At 45.4% G+C, this 24,666-nt stretch overlaps 1 protein-coding gene across 1 annotated transcript in view; it reads right to left on the bottom strand.

Moving 5' to 3' along the window:
- The window catches only part of GAS8 (growth arrest specific 8), a 119,851-nt gene that overhangs the window by 79,872 nt on the left and 15,313 nt on the right, over nucleotides 1-24,666 (bottom strand). The window contains exons 3-5 of the mRNA XM_069217188.1: nucleotides 17,505-17,702; nucleotides 16,392-16,598; nucleotides 14,769-14,823 (exon numbers count right to left, since the gene is read on the bottom strand). Of these exons, the coding sequence (XP_069073289.1) occupies nucleotides 14,769-14,823; nucleotides 16,392-16,598; nucleotides 17,505-17,702 (460 nt within the window). The remainder of the gene's footprint in view (nucleotides 1-14,768; nucleotides 14,824-16,391; nucleotides 16,599-17,504; nucleotides 17,703-24,666) is intronic.

Here is a 24,666-nt window from a genome sequence, read left to right as displayed (position 1 = left end):
GAATGAACCTTTTTTGGCCCATGTTTAAATGTCTCTGAATGAAAAACATCCTTTTTCGTCCCAATAGAGACTTGTCTTGTCTTCTTGAGCACCTTCCTTGGTGGTTCATCCGACCCTCTGCTTCTCTCACCTGTTCTTTTCTGAGGGCGAGAAGTTTGTGATGATGCCTCGCTGTCATCTGAGGAAGGATGCTCTAAGGCTTTCTGTTTTTGTAGCCATAAGAGAAGTCTACCCTCCCGGTCTTTGAGGGTTTTTTGACTAAAGGTGCGACAGATTTTGCAGTCTCTCACCTTGTGGTCTGGATGAAGGCAATAAATACACTTCTTGTGGGGGTCATCAACATGCAGTCTCGTCTTCCCACAGGTGTCACAATCTCTGAACAGACCCTTTTTTGCCTTTTCAGACATAGTGGAGCTGTAGCAATGTTTCCTGAGAGAAAAAACTAATCTTCAATCAGAAAATAGGAAAAAACTGAGCAGAGCTCAGGGAGACTCCCTTCACACGACGTGCGGTAGAAAATCTGAGGGAATTCAGCCTCTGTTGGGACTGTTTGGGAGGGGCTGAATCCTGATTGGTTGAGACTGAAGTTTGGGTCTTTTCACAAAACAAAGTGGATAGACTGTAAAATACCTTATGAGGCCTACTGGTTTTACTTTTACTGACTTACTGCTTTATCTATTTAAACTTACCGTGAGGCTCCCACCTCGACGACGGGGATGATTCAAGCATGTGAATCTATGAAAGATCCAAATTCTGGAGAACTGCGAAATATGACATCCTTCTGAGGGCCTGTCAAACAGAGCAGTCAGGCTAATGAAAGGAATAAGTGTAAAGCATTTAGAAGCACCAAAACAGTCAGAAATACAACACAATAAAAACCCAACAACCATTTATAAAAATACAGCGTATATTTATCTAAAAGTAGACACCAAAACAACAAAAATCTATTGAGGGAAACTGGTGATATGAATTTTTAAAGTTAAGTAAATCACTGTAGTTCATTCTTGGGGGATGCAATAAATCTTAGGTGCTGTAACTAGCTTGTACCAAACACCAGAGACTTATGGGTAAGTTAAATAAGCCAATCAGGCATTAGCCAATTGGACATGTGGTACCGTGTGTACCATATACTAGGAACTTCTAGGTAAGTTAAATAAGCCGATCGGGTACTAGCCAATTAAACATGTGCTTTAGGGGTCAGAAGATGTGCACTGGGGCATGGACAGCAGAGCCAAGTGCACAAAAGAATGAAAACCCAGCAGCATCAGACTAAAAACTTGAGGGGAGATCATACAAAAAGATCCCTTCCTACATTGAGGAACAAAAAACTGCCCTTTGTATTATCAAGGAAAAACCTCTCAATGCAAAGAAAAAAGATCATACTTGTACAGTGGTCCTCCTAGACCTCTTCGAGTCCTTGACATAGTGGAAATCAATAAGATTCTTTGTTGCCAACTAGCATGCTCCTGTGAATATTCTCCTGTTATTCACATTGTTAGGCAATCTTTATAAATACTTGAAACTTCTATTGCTTATTCCCAAGAAAACCAGTGGCATTCCACCAGGATCAGGGCTGTCACCTGTTCTTCAATGTCTATTTGGTTCCCCTGGTGACTATCCTTACCAATCGTTCTATCCTACTCCATTTCCTTCTGGCCAGTCTCTAACAATACAAGCCGTATTAGCAACTGTGAGGTACAAATGTTGTTACCTAGATTGCCTAATCTACGAATCTCTAGATCTGAAGGGACTGGTACTTGAAGGACATATGGGGACATCAACTGAAAAACATGGATCAGAGACCATGATTGAATTTTGTTCCAATCCTGAAGGGCACAGAAGAACACAGTTACATTTGTGGTGTCTGTTACTCTCGATTCATAGGCTCTTTCCTGTGACATGCATGAGCACATGATACATGGCATGCCCCCATCCCTGCACAAAGATGTGCCCTTGCCAGTTTCTTCAATTTAGAAAAGGAACCAACTGGCGTTTTCTAACCAATAGGAGAAGGATCAGCAAGAGAGCACTGATAAATAGAAAAGGCTATTGACTCAGACGTCGCCTACCCATTCTAGACTTGTGGATATATATCACAGGAGTTGAGAAAGAGAGAGGATCAAAAAAAAAGAAGGCAGCATTTCGCAGATTAGCTATAGACAAAAAGGTTCTCTAGAATTTCCTGGCCAAAGTTAGCATCATTCCAGGAAGAAACCTCCAGAGTATAGTGGCAGGGGGAAGCATGTGGGGTAGCCCATGTGGCCACCTGGCATATACCTCTGACATACACAAGGCTGGTGACTACCACAACCACTACCTTAGCCCTAGTAGTGTGAACTCTGACACCAATGGAGGTTGGGCTCTATGAACAGTGTATGAATGACTGATTCAATATATCATCGATCTTGCAATGGGGACATTAGCAGGGACACAGCCCACATCATTTCCCCCAAACATCAATAAAAGCAGAGGAGGAAAGAAGCCAGTGAAAAATGTCTCCATTTGGATGGCATTCGAAAAGTACCTTTGAGTCCCTCTGAAAGGCAGCGAATGGCTCTGAGGCACAAAGGGCTTGAAGCTTGCTTATGTGCCGCGCCAATGATACAGATATTAGAATTCCTTTTTCCCCAGGATTCTAGCTTCAAATCACAAAATGATAGGAACATGTAAGGCATGAGCATCTGCATTGTGAGGACAAGATTCAGATCCAAGGAGACAGGTGGAGGATGTATCTGTAGAAAACAAGTATATGAGGTTTGCTAGGTATTTCTTTACTGCCTTGCTAGCTGTGGAGAAGGACTCCGCAGGCCTATTCCTGTTGGTTTCTATGGCCCTGAGGTATGTTCTGCAGGTATCCATTTGCATGTTTACCTTATCCAGCATGGCATTAAAAAGACACTACATCGTCTACTGGACACTGGTAGTCCTTATGAACTCAATGGCCAGTGGCACATCCTGAGGCACTTGCTCTTGCATTGGGTTCTCTTGGAGGTTTCCTGACAGCCAGCAGGACCTCAACACTCTTAAAGGAGAGATTTACCAGATGAAAGATGAACTCCCCAAGAACCAAATGCTCAACTGTGGCAATGTGGACTGTGCCACTCTTCCTCTCTACATGGACAGCAGATCTCTTCTTCCCATGAGGCTCGAGAGACCTTGCCTCACTTTCCAGTGGAACGATGTTGCTTTCCCTTCAGAAATGGTGCATTCACCACCACAGATTAAGATGGAGCGCCTTTGGGCAATGGACTGTCTTTGGGGACCTGGTACTTGCTATGCAAAGCTTTGGAAATCACAGGTTCACAGAAAGGCATCTTCAAGACATCTTGGGCCTGCTTCAGGAACGATGGCTATGTGGAAAGGGCTGAAATCTCTGCTGAAGATATTACAGTCAACAAAGCATAGGTGCCCTCTTTCTGGTATAGGGACCCATGTCATAATGGAAAACATTCCTTGTTTATGACCGCATGGCAGCATCAGACAGCACACCAGACACAGTCACTGGCAGTAATCTTCTGGTTGGTGTTGAGGTCAGAGTCAGTCCCTCATAGATGGCATGCTTGAGGGAAAGTGACGAGGAAGGCAGCTCCTCTGTGGAATCAGCCAACCCTGAACTACCATCAGGTACTACAGAGACAAAGTTGTGCTGGTACCTGGACCATATATGGTGGGGTCAGCAAAACTGGGAAGGAGGTTCACTAGAGGGGCTGACTGAGTCAGGGGCATTGGTGCCATGGGTTGATCCTCAGGCTTCAAAGGAATTGGGAGCTACACCACGCACTCTAGGAGCTGTACCTGCAGAGGTGACAGCTACAATGGAAAAGGCAGGTACAGCATCAGGTCCTTTGGGCTGAGGGACCATAGGGGTCTCTAAGGACAGCATAGTGGCAAGTCCTGAAGTTGGATCCACAGAGGCTGCTGTTCCTGATTCAAGTAATAATACAAATTTGACCTCTCCACCACTGAGTCATACCCACTGAAAGGGACACTGCTACTGGAAACTCAGTACTGAAGAGGCAAACTTCTGGGACCAGACCAGATTCTTAGGAGTCCACAAGAGAGGCGAGAGCCAAGTCCAAGCCCACAGGATGTGGACAGGTAGTGTGGCAGGAAAAGCCATGGACTTCCTGGTATAGCATGCTTCCTGGCTGGGGCAACACCCAAATAGGAGTGAGCATAACCCCAAGAAGATCTGGACTGACTGGGACTAGAGCTTCCCAATGCATCTGCTACTTTCTATGCCTCATGCTTCAGAGGAGACTTTATGTGCACCTGAGCATTGGTAGAAATGTCCTTCGGGTGCTTCTTCCTATGCTGAGGTTCACTTCCAGAGTCATGTTGTGCTTTAGGGCGGGCGAAGCGGAAGGGCTTAAGCCAGACTGGACCTGCAACAGAAACAATCTTGATAGGGAGCTAAAATTGATTCCTTGGTGGAAGTTTCCGACTCACCAATGCGGACAGAGACTGTGGTCCTTGTCCAGTACCTAGGAAGGGAATTAATTTTTACATCTTGGTACCCTGAACATGAAGCAACATGCAGAGAAGTAAAGACAGGCTCAACTCTTAGGTGCAGCAGCCACGCCAAGATGAGGAATGGATTTCAACTGGATGGTGCAATGGAGTCTCTGGATCAGAGGTTTTTGAACCTGATGTAATCTATGTTCTCTCCTGACAATTTTTCCCCCGGTGATTAAATCCAACCCCTCTTTCAGGATCAGTTTAACTTCACTCATGCAAATGAGGTGTTTCTGGAGGGACTTGGTACCAGAAGAAGCACACAGAATAAAAGTATGACCTTAATAATTGTTTCCCAGAAATAAAACAGAGATCATGCAGGTCACTTGCTACAAACAGCCAAATGGCACAACAGGCATGAATTAAATGATCAGCATTGCCACATAATCTGATCAGAAGAAAGTGTAGGTAGAGAGAAAAAACTATAATTCTAGAAATCACCCAGGAAAGAGAGGGTATGGCCACATGAGGAAATCAGATGCCAGAAAAAAAAGAAAATGGTAAGTGCGTACTAACACACGAGGATGGGTGGCCTCTTATGACATAGACATGCATGTGCAACACCACCATGCAAAGTTAAAAATCTAGACAGGCAACTTCCAGTCTGCCAGTAGGTTGCAAGGATACCCCCAAGTCAAAAATGAGAAAGAGACAGAGCGCAAGTGTAAAAATGTATCAACCTGATGTAAAAGGTCACAAATCACTGGAATTTACTCCATATACTGATGGAGGTCCACATGTGTCCAATTAAAAGCATACTCTTAGTATGGCGTAATGCAATGGAATTTTTATTCTCTAGCAGTCTTTCACAACTGGATACTCCTTCATAGGAAAATGAATGCCTTGGCGAAAACCCTGAATTATTTCCAATAGCTGTCTCCCAAAGCAACTCCTGTAAGATCCATATGTACAGGCTAGTCATAATAAAAGGTGGCAAAAGGAAAGGAGCCTCCTGGGAGGCCCTCCTGTGGTTACTGATATTCCCTATGTTGCACCTCTTCAAAGAGTGGTATCACTGCTCCTCTGTTATGAGCAAATGGCTCCTTCTGGACATTGCTCTTTATACTAAACTACTCTGGGCTGAAAACTATGGAGTGGAAGGCACACATTTTTCTGTAACAGCTGACTATCAAGATAGCTCTGGAACACCACACTGAGCCCACGAAGGCGCCACTGCCCCCTATAAAACCAACTTGGACCTTATGTGGCACAAAATGATTGCGGGTCAAAAGATTGGGAGCTGGAAAGAATGCAAGGCATAGCAGTAACCTTGCTGGAATTGTGCAGGCTACCCACAAGGTACAAGAGGAATTTGAGGGGTTCCTATGGACATTTCGGAAGGGAAGAATCCCTCTTAATCTTACACCAGACTTTAAAAGTCTGCTGTGGTGGGGAGGAAGGTCCAGGTTTTGCTGTTCTTCACTAAAAACACTCACACACACACACACATCTGGACATATGTCAGAAAGAACTGTTATGTAAAACTTCAGGTAGCGTCCCGAAATCCTGTTCTGAGAAAATGTTAAAAATAATGGTGCAAAATATTCTACCTTTCCTGAGCTCTGAATATTTCCTTCACAAAACCTACAAACAAAAAATGTCTTTCTGTGCTCTATATTTCTCTAGTTCTCGTTTTAAGAAAACATTTTTGAAAAGGAGAAGCCCATTACAAGGCTATGAACCTGAAGAGAACCCAATGCTATCAAACTGTGACATTGCCAAAAATGCTAGTGACACACATATCCGGATCAGATTAGCTGAGGATAAGGGTATTCCCTGAACAGTTATGTGGAGGTTCACAACCGCCTAACAATGGATGAGTATAGACTATCTCAGCCTAAAAAGTGCCTCTGCTTACATGGATACAAAATGGAGATCATATGTCTCAGCCACAGTGCCCCTGTATTAATTCAATCTGACTAATGACATATTCAACTCCAAGCAGTTACATCAAAGGAAGAGAATGTGGTTTACAACTAGTTTCTTCTTTTTAAAATACTCAAATCTGTTCACATGCACCTCCTCAAGCTTGTCCTAGCAGTATTTGATGGCTACAGAAACAGAGTCTATGGAGGTCTCCCAGTCAAAATAGGGGCATGTCAATAAGTACAAAACTATGGGGCTTTCTTGAACTCAACAGAAAAGACCGAACAGGGGGTGGGATTCAAAACACTCAGCCTAGGTGTTATAGTGCATTGTTCAAATGTTTCTGTATGTTCCGTGCATGTGTGACCATTATGATTTGTACTGTTTCACTCGCTGCACTGAAGGCCAGTGAGAATTCCTGAGAGCAGGTAGTTAGATGCTTGGATCTGCACAGGCCAGATGTGTTGAGTCACTGATGTGCATACTTGGAAATAAATCCACCTTTCATTTACTGCGTTTGCTGGACCCTTTTTTCACTACCACTACATACATCCAACGACACGGAAAGGAATTATTTTGCCACCCACTGACAGAGGCTTTACTTTCAAGTCGGAGGAACGTTGCTGCCTTCAGTTGCACAGCCGTGACTGCGCAGGATTCCTTGTGGGGCCATTTGAAAGGTGGGATATAGGCAGCGACTGCATCGGGAGGGAGATAAATCTGGCAAGCTTCTGGCATGGATTCTGAAACAGGAGGTGGAGGCCCCTCCTATTTTGCATATTAGGAATGCTGAGGGCGAAACGCTCACGAGGCGCACGGATGTTCTACGGGAATTGGCTGTGCACCTCCAAAAGGGTATCGATGGCTGATGCTGTACACCCTGAGGAAGGTGTGGGGGGTTTTTCTGCAGCAGATGTGGCTTCCGCGCTTGGATCCGGAGAGTAGGGTTGCTCTTGAGACTGCGATTACTGTAGAGGAGGTGAGTGAGGCAGCGGCTGCAATGACAAAGTCCAAATCCCTTGGTAGTGATGGTTTTTCTGTTGAGTTGTATCAAACATTTTCCTTGTTGTTACAGGAGAAGATCCTGGAGGTCTTTGAGGAAACTTGAGTGTGTGGTATGTTCCCAGACACAAAGCGTCGGGGTATTGTATGTTTGATGATTAAGCCAGGGGGTGACCCAGGGGACCCCTCCTCGTATCGCCCGCTTACCAGGGAAAACAGCGATGTCAAGATACTCTAAGATTTTAGCCACCCAGCTCTGTGGGGTGATCCAGGGTCTAGTGCACGAGGACCAATGTGGGTTTATCCCTGGTTGTAGTACATCCTATAGTTTGCACCGACTGGCACATATTCTGCACGAGACCAAAGATGTGGAGACAGAATTGGCGCTAGTGTCTCTCGACTTGGAAAAAGCCTTTGACACAGTTGAGTGGGGCTACCTTTTAGAGGTCTTGCAGGGCATGGGGTTTGGCCCTGGTTTCTGTGCTTGGGTGTGGTTGCTGTATACTGGTCCTACTGCACAATTATGGGTGGGGGAGAGCTCTCGAACACCTGGGAGATAGGCAGGGACACACAGCAGGGATGCCCGCTCTCGCGTCTTTTGTTTGCTCTGGCGGTGGAGTCTCTAGCGATCTGGCTTTGAGAGGAGCTGGTACAGTGGGGGATTCAGGTTGGAAGGTCCACACATGTAATTTACCTGTATGCCGATGATGCACTGGTTTTTGTACTGGTTTCGGTGCCTATGCTACTGCAGAGGTTGGATGTTTTTGTGGCTGTCTTTGGTCTCAAGATCAACAGGAAGAAGTCACTCCTGTTCCCCTTGGGGTCCCTTAGTGGGGTTGCACAGGCTGAGCTACCTGAAGCAGGACTTCGGTGGGAGGTCGAGTGTTTCGAGTACCTGGATATACGAGTCACTAACTCTATGGCTACGCATGATAAACACAATGTTGAGTGAGTAGGTGCGGCCATGGAACGCTCGGTCTCCTTTTGGAACAGGTTGCCTTGCTCTGTGATGGGTAGGGCTGCGGTGGCAAAGATGGTGTTTTTTCCACGGTGTTTATACTGGGTACAGAACTCCTTGTATCTGTTGGCTGCCCAGCTCTTTTGTCATATAGATAGTCTGATGATTTCTCTGGTGTGGGCTGTTCGACGAAGCAGGGTGGCACTGTCGGTGTTGCAGAGGAAACTTGGGGGGGGGGTGGCAATTCCTAACATCAGATACTACTGTTACACAGCACACTTGCAATATGCTGCCAAGTGGATGACGGATACTGATAATTGGGAGAAGACGTTGTATGCTGGTATGTGCAATGGGTGGTCATTGGTGCACATATTGATGTCGGGGGTAGATATGAACCTGTTGCACCCTACCTGATCAAGATCACTGCCGGGATTTGGGAGCAGGTGGTTAAACATGTACTCAGACGAGCCCCTTGTGATAGGGAGCTGAAGATATGGGACTTGGCCCCATTTCGGAATATGGAGAGGTTAATGTCGGTAGAGGCGTGGAGACTGGGAGGATGTGAGGTGGCTGGAGATCTTTATCCCAATGTAGAGTTTCTATCCTTTACTGACGCTCAGGATTTATTTGATCTGGACCCTGGTCAATTTTTGCAATATGCGAAAATCGAGAGTGTGGCACGTGAGATCTGGAGTGGTTTTCTGGACGCCCCTGGGGCATTCTCAGTGCTGAACGGTCTGACTAACTGGGGTGAGGGGACGCACTTGATTACTCTGTTTTATAAAGCCCTGTGGGAGGATCAACCAGGTGTGATAAGTGTGGGACGCAGGGCATGGGAGTCTGACTTGGGGGAACAAATAGCGGATGCTGACTGGAATTTGTCTTTGTCTTTGGTGCATATGGTGCCGTGTAACCACAGGTTTAAGTTGTTGCATTTTAACTTTGTACATAGAATGTATCTCACACCCTGTCGACTAAACAGGATCGACCCGAACCGTAGGGCGTGCTGCCCTAGGTGTGGTGCATTTGGTGCTTCCTTTCTACACCTGGCCTGGACTTGCAGGGCAGTATATGACTTTTGGCAGGAAGTGGTAGCAGCGATTGAGGAGATCACGGGATTGGGGATAGAGGCAACGCAGATGACCTGTATCTTGGGAGTAGTGCGGAGGCAGCATTGTCGGACATTCCACATAAACTGGCACAGCTAGCGCTGGTACTGGCCAAGCGTAGAGTAGCAAACGGTTGAATGGGCGCCCGAAACCCTATGATCTCCAGCTGGCTACGGGATTTACTGGAGAGGGGGGCAGCCGAGAAGCAGCATATGTGCTTGACACGAAGAGATGTGAGGGCACTCGCTGATGTAGCGGCTTGGGGAACATTGTTGGAACGGTTTACTTGTGGGGAGGACATAAGCTCTATAAGCAGTGAGGAGGACGGGGTGGGAACACACCTCGCCCTCTGAATAGGTGGCAACCAACTGTGGTTTTGATACACTCCTATATGCATAAGTTGTTTAAAGCATAGTCTAACAATGCTCTGGGTTGGGAAGGTGGGATGGAGGATAAGGTCTGTACAGTGGTTATGACTCTCTCTTCTCTGGTGTACATGACCTCTGGTACTCTTATGTAATGATGATGTATTGTCTTGCTGTAACCTGCACTGTACTGTATGTTTATGTTGGTTTAAACTTTTTAAAAACGGAATAAAAACAGTAAAAAAAAAAAAAAAGAAGGTATTTTCCGATAAGGCTGTAAGTGTTCAAGTGTGTTATTTGTTTGGCTCACGCGCGCCTCACCTAAACACTGAATGCACCCTCCTATTGGCTCAAATGCTTAAGCCTTGCTTTCATTTGTTTTCCACTGCATCACCCGGTGGCCATCTTAAGTTGGGCATGCACTTAAAAAATCATTAGTGTGGCAGTGACATCACTGCGTATTAATGTTGCGGACAGATTGTTATGAGCAGCATTTACAAGTTATGCAAGTTGCTGGATTTATGATCATCATTTATCCAGCGTATTTAAGCAGATACTGGTGCACAATTAAGGTATATTTCAGTCATTCTCGATTCTCGTGACCTCAAGTTATTTGAACTGTGTTACTTATTTCCATATCTTTGAGACTCAGCTGGCACTTGGGGATATTTAATTGTACTGCATTATTGGTATGTGCTTATATACCACATATTCTGTCATGGCTATTCCGCAGCAAATTACACAGCCACCTGCTTTTCTAGCTCAACCTGGGAAACCATTCATAAAATGGATTTGGTGGTTTAGGTTACTTGAAAATCGTCTTGTTGCCACAGATGCTAATGGTTACAGTCCTGCGTTCAAAATTGCCTTATTATTTGGTAGCCTAGGCCGCACAGCTCAACAAGTTTTTGACATTTTACATCCTGTACCTGCAACATCTGGAGATGATCAATGGAATGTTTACCTGGAGGCTATTGCTAGGCTATGCAAACAATACTCAAATTAACCTAACATCATACTTGAACTCCATAGCTTCTGTAAGCGCAAACAACAACCAGAAGAGAACGTGGAGGAATATGTATCAGCCCTTAGAGTGTTAGCTACTGCTTGTGAGTTCGGTCCCAACCTAGACACATACATTCGTGACCAGTTCATGTAAAATTGTTTTTCAAGTAAAGTTCAGGAGAGAATTTTGAGTTGCTGGAATCCAACCTTTGTAAAGTTCTTGGCCAAAAGCATCAAGAGATTGCTCATACCCTCCAAAACGATTCATCCAGAAGTCAGTCATTCAGAACCTGGTGTCAGTGTGGTAGTTCCCAATGATGATTATTCAGAGTCTGTATGTGTTGTAACACAAAAGTAAAGCCATTCAGAAACATTGGCAAAAATGTGATGCCTCTTGTTACAGATGTGTGTCAAAAACTCACCTCAGCAATTTCTGTGGCTGTCCAGCTTTCACCAAGAAATGTGTCTCATGTGAAAAATGGTGTCACTTTCAAAGTGTGTGTAGAACTGCTAAACAACGTATGAAGATTAGTAATGTGGCTGTGGTTTTGTGTGTAGAATTGTTAAACAATGTTGTTCTCACATTAGAGTGTACCGATCAACCCACGCCCGTTAAAGGCCCTTTTTGTGAAGCTCGGATTGATCATGTCTCACTAATGGTCATGGCTGATTCTGGATTACCCCCTCATAGGTCCTCCTTGTCCCAGTCATTACAGTATGAGGTGGTCTCGCCTCCTGACAGGCACCCTAACATGCTAGTATTTCTTTTATTTATAGCGGATAAAAGCCCTTCCCACCCGTGATAGCTCTGTTTCACCGAACTGCATTGGCTTCTGGGTTGGATTATAGGTACGTTTGTTATTCAAAAAGTCTGGACTCGTCTCCACATTGTATCACAGGTTTGACCCCTTTTTCATTGCTGAGGGGCAGGGATGTGCATATGCCATTTTTGCCATCATGGATGGGTGCAAGAACTCGCAATGGCGGAAGTGTCTGCCTGAACAGAGATGACATAGCCTCGAGGGTAGTTGTGCAACAAGCTAACATGAAGCTAAATTTTGATTAAAAAACAAGGTCAAAATGCAATAGATCTAGAGGTAGGTGACTGGGTCATGATTAAAGATCCCATTAGAAATAAGAAAGGTGAGTCAAACTTTTTTGCGCCTGTACAAGTAAACAGAGTAAAGGTGCTGCACTAGTTTTGGGAAAAGGTTGGTGGAAAAAGAAACAGTTAGAGAAACTTACACCAGAACAAGTGAGTATAATATGTAAAAAGAAAGGCTCTGTTCAAAATGCTGACTGGGCACATTTGTTACAACCAATAAGTGCTTGCTTTGATACAGGTCACAATGCAGAAGGAAATCAGATGTGTGCTGATGAGATTTCGCTGGAAAGTGTTGATTCGCCTAGAGATAGATTGGGAGTGAGTTCTGTGGGTACCTGCACCAGAAAGATGCTCAAAAGGTTCAATTAATTTGTACTCTCATACTTCCTACATGGTATTATTTTTGGATTGCTGCAATGTGTTCATGATGTATGATTTAATTGTAATCCATTCTGAAATTTTTAGAGTTTCCATATAGTAAGTTTTGTTTCTTTTTTTGTTTTATTTTATAGGGGGTGGTGATGTTATAGTGCATTGCTCAAATGTTTCTGTATATTCTGTGCATGTGTGACCATTATGATTTGTATTGTTTCTCCTGCTTCACGGACGGACAGTGAGGATTCTTGAGAGCAGTCAGTTAGCTGCTTGGATCCGCACTGGCCAGACGTGTTGCGTCATGGGTGTGCATACCTGGGAATAAATACACCTTTCATTTACTGCGTTTGTTGGACCGTTCATGCACTACCACTACACTAGGTTGCACTTGCTGTACTTGAAAGGCTGCAATAGCTATGCTCCTGCCTATATGAAGAAGCTGCAGAATTCATACTAACCTGATGATGCATAAGGTCAGCCTCTAAAAATCAACTCTTTTACCAGTAGGTAAGATACAAATGATTTATGGGAGATCCCTTCTATTTCCACTCACTCACCAGTTAGCCTTCAGAAAGCACTGGAAAGGGCTGAAGATCTTCACTTCCTCCTGCCATAGTGTTAATACCAGGGATGGTTTCTTAATTGGAGCGTGGGAGCGTCACCCCCTCCCCCCAGAGCCACACACATTACCATTAATTTTAAAAAATTAACTTATTTTTTAAATTAATTCATATGGGTGACCCATAGGAATGTGTTGTGTTGGTCAGCATGTGTTGTATTCAACGTCTGGAAAGAGCATGGACAAACCTGCTGATTGGCAGGCAGCAGGTATTACCGCTATTACGTTAAGTGTGCATGTCTTTTTGAACAGGTTTCTTAGGGTGGCCAACTAGACATGCCCATTTAAGTCTTCCTAAGCCAGCGCTGTTCAGGAGCCTGGTGTAACACAGTACAGCTCCCCTGGTCTCCTTTGAAGCACTGGGTTCACCTGCTCCCACCAATCCTTGTGTTGTGCTAATTTTCTTGTTCACAACAGTTTCCGTGATCAGAAGGCAGCCCATAGAGTGGGAATAACAAAGAACATGGCCAATCACTGTATGGCTTTATTTTTAAGCCCTACAGTGATTGATCATGTTCTGTTCCTTGCTGTGTGGAGTCACACAATGTGAAGTTTGTGGGACCCTTCGCTTCGTGACATTGTACAGCACTGCGAGTTAAGACGTATAACTCTGGAAACTAGAGTAAAAGACAGCCAGTAAGTAAACATGTTTGTTTTGTAAGATATATCGAACATTTCATAAAGGCCCAAATTCAGCCTGAAAGGCAACAGGTGTAGGCTAATAGTCTTTCCTTAATCAAGTTACTGCTCTATGTTTCTGCCCATAAAGGACACTTTTAAAGCAGAAGCCTGGGAGCACGCTTACTGTAGAAAACAGCGGAGCACGTGTTGTAGAAAAGAGATATGGTGAAGTGGTACATTACATCGACGTATCGATGTGATCTCACCGGGACCTCAAAAGTCCCAGTTTGAAGTCCACGAGGTCATCTTCTGGTTTGTTTATAACTGGCATTCTGAACACACATATTTGAAAGTGCTTTCATACGCGATAATAAAGGAAAAGAGTTTTGGTGAGTTTTTTTTTTTTGCTGCAGCCTAAGATCACACAATTAAGGGGGAAATCTCTGATTTATCCACGTTATCTGGTTTCACCTTGTACAAATCAACCAGTGATTTGGTATCTATTAGTCTTTCCTTGTGTTCAGGCTTTGGTTTTTATTACCTCTGTGTACTTTCTCTGAGGTTGTATAAAGTGACTGCAAGAACTCGACCCAAAAGCAGCCCTAATTGGGTATCTATTAGTCTAGCCTAGTGTTCTCAGTCACCTTCTTACCCACCATTTTGCTTGCGAGTTTGTATTTGTGTGTCTGGAAAATGCATAATTTTATCCATTAAAAAAAAGATTTCCACAGGCAATGGTAAGTGGCAAAATACCATTTCCCCCTCATGTGCCCCCCTCGCCCTCCAGTCTCCCTATGACCCCCCCTGCCCCCTTCCCCCCCAGGTCAAGCCCACCCCCACCAATCTCGAATTCACCAGCTGCCACTGGTTAAGACTCAACTATCCAAGAATCATCCTTCCAGGCACAGCTCTTCCACGTGCACAAATAAACCACTGTGAAGGAGCAATGAGGCAAAGCAAGTACTGAACAAAAACAAGAAGTAAATTAATAGAATATATAGTGATTGCAATTGCCGACACTTTTTCCAATGAACATTGATGCTCTTAATTTATATTGACCATTCTGTCACCATTCTTAGGATTTCGAAGGCATCTGAAATCCTAAGAAAACGGCCCGTCTCACTTTGGTGTCTTGGCATAACAGCGACTGCACAGGTACATTACATAAAAACATTGCTTGTCCATGTAGCTTAAACACAAAAAACCTACAGAAAGGGCAAAGACAGACCTCGTACTTGTCTCTCAAAGTCATTCCGCAGCCGGGTGATCTCCTCATCTTGTTTCTACCAGAGAAAAATAGGAAAGGAGAACATAAAAGACAGGAAGTAGAAACAGTGATGGCTAAAATTGCTGCCTTCACCCCACGCACAGCCTTTACTTCCATTACTTCCCCAAGTGCACTTGTGCCACGACTTCCAGGCAGGGTAGCTGACTGGGACAAAACAGGTGCCTCAGCACCCATTCACATCCAAGCAAAACATGAGGCTTTCCAAACTGTAAAACTAATTACATGTTGTGTTTCCATGCACATTTTGGCAGATTTTACCTGGGATGTGCTAATGTCCTTTACAGTACTTGTAATTCCTATGGGGATGAGAACTCAAATTTCTGCATGAATAGGGATTACAACAGGACTCTTAAAAAAACATATGTGAGTAATGTCAAGAGTCAGTAAACAATCCTGGATATCACAGGAAAACACAATCTTCCATCTTTCTCTCACATTTATTCCAGGCTAAATGTCAGGGGCAAAAGACCAATAGGTTCCACTGAAGGTGGGAACAGGACTGGTCTTAGCTCAGAAATAAAAGGAAAGAGCTGTGCTGTTTATAGTTTGGGCATGGAAGCAGGGAACAGGGTATCCATGAGGATGAAGGGCATTTCGTATATGGGAGACAGGGGTGGGTGAGTGCAGAGAGGAGATGATAAGGAGTAAAGGAAATGGCAGCTGTTCTGTTCATAAGATATGTGGGTTCTGCTGGTCATGGTTCAGACATGGAGGTATTGGGTTGGGCTGTTCAGGGGATATTTGGCTTAAGCTGCTAATCTTGAACATGCAAAGTAGTGGCTTCCTTTTTATTGCTTAGGTAATGTAAACTCAGCTGATTGTGGGAAGCAGGAGCAATTTTGGTTCAAACCTGAGAGGTGAGTCCCAGACCGATCATAATTAAGGATCATCTGGCACACTGTTCACGGTATGAACAATAAAGTGATGTATGGGTATTTGTGTCACCTTTATCTGGCACATGGGAAGTGTAGACCAAGCTCTTCATGATTCAAAGTTATCAAAAGCAGGGACTTTACACAAGTATGGCATGAGACGCAGAGGCCAGGCTCTTCATAGGTGGGGAGTTATTTGGGACTAGGAAAACAGAAGCTGGACTGCTCGTGAACTAGAGTCATCTAGAAAAAATGAAGGCCTCGGATAGCTTTAGTGAAAGAGGAATTTCCAGGGAACAAATTACATTTACCATGTTCCCTCCTAGGATGGCACTAGCTTTATAAAGCAGCACAGACCCTGCCCATGAGCTCCAGGTAGGAATGAGGTTGCCGCATTTATCTGAGGGTTATGTGCAGTTAAGGGCTAGAGTTGGGTTCTGTTATATACACTGAGGTATGGTATAGTATACTGGATACGGTTAGGAACCCGAAAATTCTGGCATGCATATCAATCATTTATCCAGAGGTGGGTTGATATGTGATTTTTTTAGGTTGAGTTTTAATAGACGAGAACTAGAATTATTGCTTGTACTCTGGAAGAGAGAAGGCCATGGAAGAAAACTGATCTATAACCACCACTTGATTTTTTGGAAGCAATGAGATATCTTGAACTTTTGTAATGTCCACTTACCAATTTCAGATTTTTCACCACCATCTCATTGGCCAGCTCCTGCTCCTTTAGCTCCACTTTCAAAGTGCGCATGTCCTTGCGAAGATCGCCCTCCTGGGCTCTGTGCTCCTTTTGTGCAAGCTTCATGGTCACAGAGCCCTCTGCCTTCAGTTCGGAGATGTTATTCTGGTGCTCATAGAGGAGGTGCTTTACTTTCTGTTTGTAAACCTGAAATGTAGTAAACAGAAATGGAGATGCTGAACTCAAAAGTGACTAGAGGGGGTTAGGGAACGGGGGAGGCCACGGGCACTTCATGGCCGTCAGATCCCAAAGAAGTCCGCCTAGCTGAACATACCCAGGCACTAGGAACGGGTGATGGTGTCAGTTATCACATGTGTGCCACACTTGGCACTAAAGTAGGATCATCCCAAGCAATACATCCAGAGCAGCACTGTATGGAAGAAAGCATGTGAAGAACCACTGAGATGCCACAACAGGTGGTGCTTGATATCACTTAGGGGCCACATTTAGAGCAGTACTAGAATTTAGCAAGGTTTCCCCATCCAACAACCTCTGTATCTGAACTGGGACTGTTCCAGGGATGGTTCAAGGGTCACATTCTACCAAACATTAGCTAGTTCAAGGGTCTCGGGTTTTCCTGCCCCCCCAAAAATCACTCCTCTAACCATACCCTAAATCAAGAGGCAAGGTCCACTGGTGCACCAAAAACTGAACAAAGCTACTACAAATGTATAGAGTTGAGAGGCTGTCTGTTTCAAATCAAAAATATGGGAGTCTAGCACATCCTCATCAGAATCATGAGAGCTCCAACAAGTCACCTGAAGATTTGAAAGTCAAATGGAGATAAGCTTCAACCACACATTTCTAGCATTCACTACAAATAATCTGCAATTATGCATGCTTTGCCATTTTATAGTCTAATATAATTCCCTGTACCCTGCTTCAATTAAATTGAAAGAGTTTGTATGAAATCTACATGCCCAAAAGCAGACTTAATTCATTCAGCGGTAACATACAAATAAACACAATTAACATACATAAAAATGCACTGTAGAGCATAACAGAATAAGATACAAACCAAGTGCAGCCTCAGTGCCACCCTTGGCGTTTCACCTTAATCTCTACTTGATGCCTCTCTTCGGCTTCTTCCATCTCACGGTCCTTGTTGCGCAGTTCTGATTTCTTTTCATCCAGCTGTCGGCGGGTGATCTCCCAGAAGGTGTGGATCTTATCACGCTCCAGCTGAAAGTAGTTGCGTTCTTCCCTTTCCCGGTCCAGTTCTTCCCTGAGACGCACAATGTGTTCTTCCAGCTGAATGTCGAACAAATGGGGAGGGATGCAAGGACCCACATCAACCAATGAATCAAAAGCACCACACATCACAGTGAATATTAAATACACACTAGGGTCTAATCAACTTAAGATGAAGCCATAGGGACAGCTTAAATGTGGGACAAGTCCATCAATACAAACTTGGCTGTCAGTGAATAATTAGAACTTCAGACTTTAAATAGACACTTTCATCTTTACAAAATAAGACCAATGTAATCCAATAAAATTATTGCTACTCAGTATCACTAAAATGAGGAAGAACTGTCTTTTATTTTAAAAGTTAACTCAGACAGCAGCACTGCCAACTTAATGTTGTACTTCTAGGTAACCTTACATTAAGCCCTGGTGCAAGCCTTGGTGGAATTTCACCTATGTGCCACATTCGATACAAATGCTCGGGTGGAAGGTCTGTTTTTTAGTTTTTTTTAAATAATAGAAGACAAGTCGTAGAAGCTTTCTCCATCCCACTCCTGACCAATCACAACTTCCACACTGATAATCCTCCTTACTCCAAGTGAATGTCAATGGAAATGAAAGTAGTCAATTAACAAGTGATTTGGGGCCAGATGTATGAATCTGGCCCATTGCGATTCGGTAATTGCGATTTTTAAGAAATCGCAATTACCGACTAGCAAAGGGCCATGTATCACATTTGCGAGTTGGTAATTGCGATTTCTTAAAAATCGCAAATGCAATTACCGAATCGCAAATTGCGATAGTGGCCCCATTCGCAGCTATGGGCCTGTTGGCCCATAGCTGCGAATTTTTTGCATTTAGCAAATTGCGATTTCTGAAACAGAAATCGCAATTTGGGAAAAGCAAAGGGCCAGGGTGCTGGGGGTCTAAGGCCCCCTCTCCTGCACCCCTTTTTTTTTTTTGGCACATGTAAAGTACACACATGCCAAAAGGGCATGTGTGCTTTACATATCTAATTTAAAAATGCAGTTGTACTGCATTTTTTTATTCTGCACCAGGTTACCACCTGGTTGCAGGTCATGGTATTTTGCAAGTGCAAAATACCATTCTGCGAAAAATCGCAATTTGCGATTTTTTGCAGAATTGCTTTGCGACCTGGATTTTGCGAATCGCAAATTTTTGCGATTTTTGGTTTTTGGTCTGCGAATGCAGTTGATGCATTGCAGACCCCGATTTTGCACTCGCAAACGTCCGATTTCGCTGTTTGCGAGTGCAAAATCAGATGATACATCTGGCCCTTAGAAAAGTAAATGAACTATTTTTTAGAAAATTAAAGTCATTTGAGGACAATAAAGTGTGGTGATAACAAAATTAATTTACCGAAAAATCTGCTAAATTTCAGCAACTGAGGGGGATGTGACCACACAAGAAGGCCAACGGGACACGTCCGTGAGGAGCAACGTACAGCCCCGTCAAAATCCTGTAATATCCTGCTGTAATCCTCTATGCTGACCGTGGATCCCTGGTGCGGACATACTTGGGGCCTTTTCTACCCCCCACGTGTGAGATCGGCACTCTAATCCTGTATCTGCAGGTGTTGCAGCCGGGATCCAGACAAGGCCTACCTGGGTATAGTGCATGGTGGGCCCAGGCTGTAGCTCACACACATCTGACATCCCCAGAGGGGGACCACTGCTGGTGCCTGGGCTTTGGAGGAGCTGCAGTGCCTGCTCTGCCTGTGGTGAATGGTATGAGGCCTGTGAGGGAGGTCTTTGCCTTGTGGAGTAGCTAGGTGTCAAGTGGCTGGCACCCATTCTCCAAGTGGGTGATGCTGCTGCAAGGAAGACGGCAACACGAAGATCAGGGCAGTGGGCCTCAGAGGGGAGGCTCTGCACCTGTGCAAAGATGCCGGAGGTACGGAAAAGTGTGATGGAGATTCTGCGGTGGGCCCCAGGAGAGACCCTTAAGCGAGTGCCTGATTGCCGCCTGATTGCTGCAGTTGAGAGAGTATGCGGCCTAGTAGCCTTTGGCGGTAAGCGCGGGATCGGGGGGCACAGTGGGGGTCTGTTTTTCCTTTCACTCCTGGCTACCAGCTGAATGTGCGTTAGTGGACTTTGGCGGCGAGCGCTGGATCAGGGGGCGCAGTGGGGTCTGTTCCTTCTTCTACTCCTTGCTACCAGTTGCCTCCTTTAGGAGGGTGAGCAGGCATCGGAGGAGCTCTACGGAGGCAATCAGGGAAGTTTACTGGGTGCCACTAGAGCCCCCCTGGCATCATGGGTGATGTCTGACAATCTCTGTGGACAGGGGTACGGTTGGCTCTCACTCTACGGGGCACAGCACCTAGTGAGACCCGGACATCGGTGGCCACCTGGAGGGTGCTGCTGGACTAGCCCCTCGGGAGTGTTGTGATTTACAGTGTGCTTTGTTTCTCTTGGATCTCAGCTGATGCCCAAATTCCCCACTTTGAGAGTGCTCTGCCCCTGAAGATGAATATCGGACTTACCCGGCACATGGGGACAAACAGATCCAGGGGCCCATGCCAGGACAATACTATGGATCGGTACACAATGCCCCAGTCAGGCCTCCTCATACAGACAGGGTATGGGGGCCCTAGATGCAATCCTGGCCAGGCTGGGCAGTGGAGGTGCCATCCAGGGGGGAATTAATGGTGGTGATACAGGGCTCCAGGACCGCGCTAGAGGGCAAAATTGAGACAGTGTCCATAGAAGTCAATCCCCCCGAACCGACTTACGCAAGGTCCCCAAAAAAATGCACGAAGAAAAGGAGAGCGTTAACAATCTCAAACAGGAAGTGGCCTCTCTTACGAAGCAAATGGCCAACGTCCTTTCAAGAATAGGGACATTGGAAACAAGAGTGGAGGACGCGGAGGGGCGATAGCGCCGAAATGTCAGGCTCCTGGGCCTTCTTGAGCGTGCAGAAGGGAGATCAGCAGAGCACTCTATAGAGCAATGGGTGTGCAAAGTGCTAAAGCCAAGAGACCTCTTCATCTTCTTTGTCACTGAATGTACACACAGGGCTCTGGTTGCCCTGCCACCACCTGGGGCTCCCCCTTGTGTTCTTAACTACAAGGACAAAAACAGTATCCTGCAGACTGATGCTGAAAAAGGACTAGGCGGATTCTGACAATCACAAAAATCTGAATATACCTAGACTATATGCAATAAGTGCAGGGGAACAGGAAATCCTTTCTGGAGATCAAGAGACAGCTGAAAACTACGGGCCTAAAATATATGTTCCTGTACCTGTGCAGACTGAGGTGATGTCAGATTGTCAGTCTCATGTTTTGATAGCCCTAAGGATGTTAGCGATAGCACAAAATGTGGGATGAATTGCCACGTGATGTGAGAGGCACCTGGAGGAGCCAACCGAGGATGGAGGTGACATCCTGGCATCGGGGGAGAAACAGGGAGCCCAGTGGATGGACAGCTTTGTGCCCAGCAGGAGGCCTGGACACCTCATGAGTGGTAATATAAAGTGACAGTTCCATTGCAACGGACGCTGCTCCAGTGAAATCGGAGGGAGGCAACAGGGCTAAGGACATTGCAGAAGTGTCAATGATGGGTGAGACTGGAGAGTAAGGAGTTGCACCAGGAATACCTACAGACTTGTCGGCCCTCTCTATGCCTGAGGGGTCTGAAATTCCAGCATGTGCTTGTCGGCAGCGGAATATGGCGCGCTGAACACCTGGCATTTGCTGTAGTTCTAGTCTGTTTCTTGGGGGTGATGGGGCTTTGTAGTCTTCAGTCTCCTAATGAAAGATGGATGTTCTGGGAGCAAGTTGGATGCTTGTAAGGCATCCACCATATACATTTGAAAAGTTTGTATGGGGACGGGAGAGCATTCCCAACTCTGGTGGTAGGACTTGTTGTTTCTTTGGAGTGTAGGGGTTACACTGGTGGTCCTGGCAGCTTCATATTAATGGGCGAGCATGGCTGTTCCTTGTTTGATTGTTTGCGGTGGAGGCGGGGCTGGGGTTGTTAGCCTTTGATTTGTGATGGTGTTCTGTGAAGTTCCCTTTAGTGGAGTTGCCACGTCATGTCCATTTCAGTCTTGTGGTCTAGGGGGGAGGTTGTGTCACATTTTGGCCAGAGGGGCACCATGATGGATGACATGCAGAATTACTTATGGGGGAAACCAGTAACACTGTCTCATGGAACATGAGGGGGCTGCGTGATTACACCAAGAGGTAGAGGGTGCATTAATTCCTCAGGAGAACGAAGGTCCACATAGAGTGCCTCCAGAAATGCATCTAATGGCCAGTGAAACGAAAATATTGGTGTAGAAAAGGAAGGGGCAACTATATTCGGCCACATATTCTTCGTATGCCAGGGAGTTGTCCATCTGGGTGGTGCCTGGGGAACAATTTCAACATACATACATTGGAGAGGATGTAGAAGGGAGATATATACTTGTACATGGCATGTTGGATGGGACGGATACTACCATTCTGAATACCTATGCGCCCAGTATGGACCACCGTCAATTCTTCCACAAGATGTAGAGCCCGCTCCAAGACAGTATTCAGGATTGTCTTCCACCCTGTCCAAGCACAAAAACATTGATGACGAAGTCACCCTTAGAAGTCATGCATAACTTGGACCTGTTGGACAGCTGGAGGACACTTTACCCACAGGCTCTGGAATACAATTGTTGTTCCTTAATGCATAACACCTATAAACGCTTGGACTGCATTCTGGTGACAGGGCTCCCCTACACACCTCTGCTGGATATGGTACACCTAGGATACTACTTGTCTAACCATGCCCCAACATTGCTGCAATTTATGTGTCATGGGGGTATTCAAGATAAGAGAAACTGGTGTTTGCCCTCAGATGTCCCGATGGATGCTGTGTGTCAGTCCTCTTTGGATGACAGACTGTCAGATTATATGGCACATAACTGTGGAACAACAACAAGCAGAGCAAACGAGTGGAAGGCCATGAAGGCAGCACTGCGGATTACATGTATGGGGACCACTTACAGGAGGAGAAAACAGTTTGAGCGGGACATGGTGCGATGTGAGGAGCAGCTGGCAGACTATTAGAGGGAGGAAACATCTCCTTGTAGGAAGTAGGCAGGGGCTTGCAGTAACGCAGCACAGATTACACAAGTTGCAGGGCACACTGGAAAAATTTATGCTTACACAGGGTGGGTGACAAATAAGGGAAATTCTAAGCCTGGATTATTTGCCTTGAGCAGGACTTGCCACCTTTTTTGCACATTCGGAAATCGAGGGGGGCGGATAGTTACAACCCGACAAGACATCTTACTGACATTCCAGGGAAAACCTCAGGGAGGTATATAATGCTCAGGACGACACAGATGAAGACGCAATGCTCCTATTCCTCCATCAGGCAGCTCTCCCCAGGCTCGTGATGCAGAGGGTGCAGTACATGGATGTTGACCTAATGCTGGAGGAATTGAGAGGGGGCCATTCTGGATCTTAGTAGGTCAAAAGCACTGGGATGTGATGGCTTTTCGGTTGAAATTTACCAAACCTATTCCGCAACATAGTCAGAAAGGTTGTTAGAGGTATTTTTAAGAGGCGTGAGTCAAAAAGATTCTCTGCCTCCCCCCCACAATGCAGGAGGATGTTGTCTGTCTTTTGCCCAAGCCTGGGGGTGATACAGCAGACCCCTCCTCTTATAGGCTACTCCCCATGATTAATCCGGATGTTAAGGTGCTATGCAAGATTTTGGCATCCAGACTCCCTGGCATGATCCGAGACCTGGTTTATGAGGACCATTGCAATTTCATTCTAGACCATAGAATGGCATACAATATCCGAGGGCAACCTCATGTGCGGCATGGGGTCACTGATGAAGAACAGGATATTGCACTTGTGGCCATCGACCTGGAAAATGATTTTGATAGTGTGGGCTGGGCCTACTTGCTGGCTGTCTAGAAGACAATGGGCTTTGGACCATCTTTTCTTGGCTGGATTATTGTATATAGAACCAGTGGCACGCGTTAGGGTGCATGAGACAGGGGTGCTTACTCTCGCCATTGCTCTTTGCTTTGGCATTGAAGCCACTAGTGATTATGTTGCGATGAGGTACTGGGGCATCCAGGTACATGTACATGTCATATCACTATATGCGGATGATGTCCTGGTATACGTCCCCTCCCCTAGAGAGGCAGCCCCTCTACTGATGTGCCATAAGGCAACTTTCTGAGACATCTCAGGCCTCAGGATCAATCCTTACAAGATGCTTTTGTTTTCATTAGAGGGATTGGTGGATGTGCCACAGGACCATCTACCAGAGCTGGGATTTAGATGGGAGACTGACAATTTAAGGTATTTGAGAATTAGGGTGGCCCACAATGAGGCACATCAGCTCAAGTATAACATAGAGAGAGTATTGACAGGCCTCCAAGTGTCAGTGGGGTTCTGGAACACACTCTCCTTCTCTGTCCTGGGTAGCGTGGCTATTGCCAAGATGGAGTTCCCTTCCTCGTTGTCGTTATGTGGTGCAAAACTCTTTATGCCCCACCAGTTAGGGAGTTTTCAGATGTTTAGGCAGATTGTTGACTTCCTTGGTGTGGTGCGGGCCATCTTAGTAGGGTAGCTTTAGCGGTCATGATGAGAGATATGGATTGTGGGGGCTTTGCTCAGACTGGCATACAACATTATTATTTTTCAGCCCACTTGCAGCAAAATGGCTTGCAAATTAGGAAAAATTATTGCTGGGTAACTGGGAAAAATGACTGCTGCAGGGAATGATTGTTGACATGAAAATGGCATGGCTCCTCATGAGTGGAGGCATGCAGATCAACCAGTTCCGTATCTGAACAGTAAGACGGCGGCACTCTGGGAAAAGACGGTCACTAAAGTGTTCCAAAGGGCCCCCTTTGATAGAGGATTGTTGCTTTGTGACCTTGCTCCTTTTTCTGTTATAGATACAGACATGTCCATGGACCTGTAGAGGGAGGAGAGCTGTTCTTTAACAGGGGATCTCTATACTGGGGAAGTCTTAATGGCGTTTCGGGAGGCGCACAACACTTT

This window comes from Pleurodeles waltl, chromosome 12 (assembly GCF_031143425.1).
Source record: "Pleurodeles waltl isolate 20211129_DDA chromosome 12, aPleWal1.hap1.20221129, whole genome shotgun sequence".
Taxonomy (NCBI): domain Eukaryota; kingdom Metazoa; phylum Chordata; class Amphibia; order Caudata; family Salamandridae; genus Pleurodeles; species Pleurodeles waltl.
This window is presented reverse-complemented; position numbering and strand designations above follow the sequence as displayed.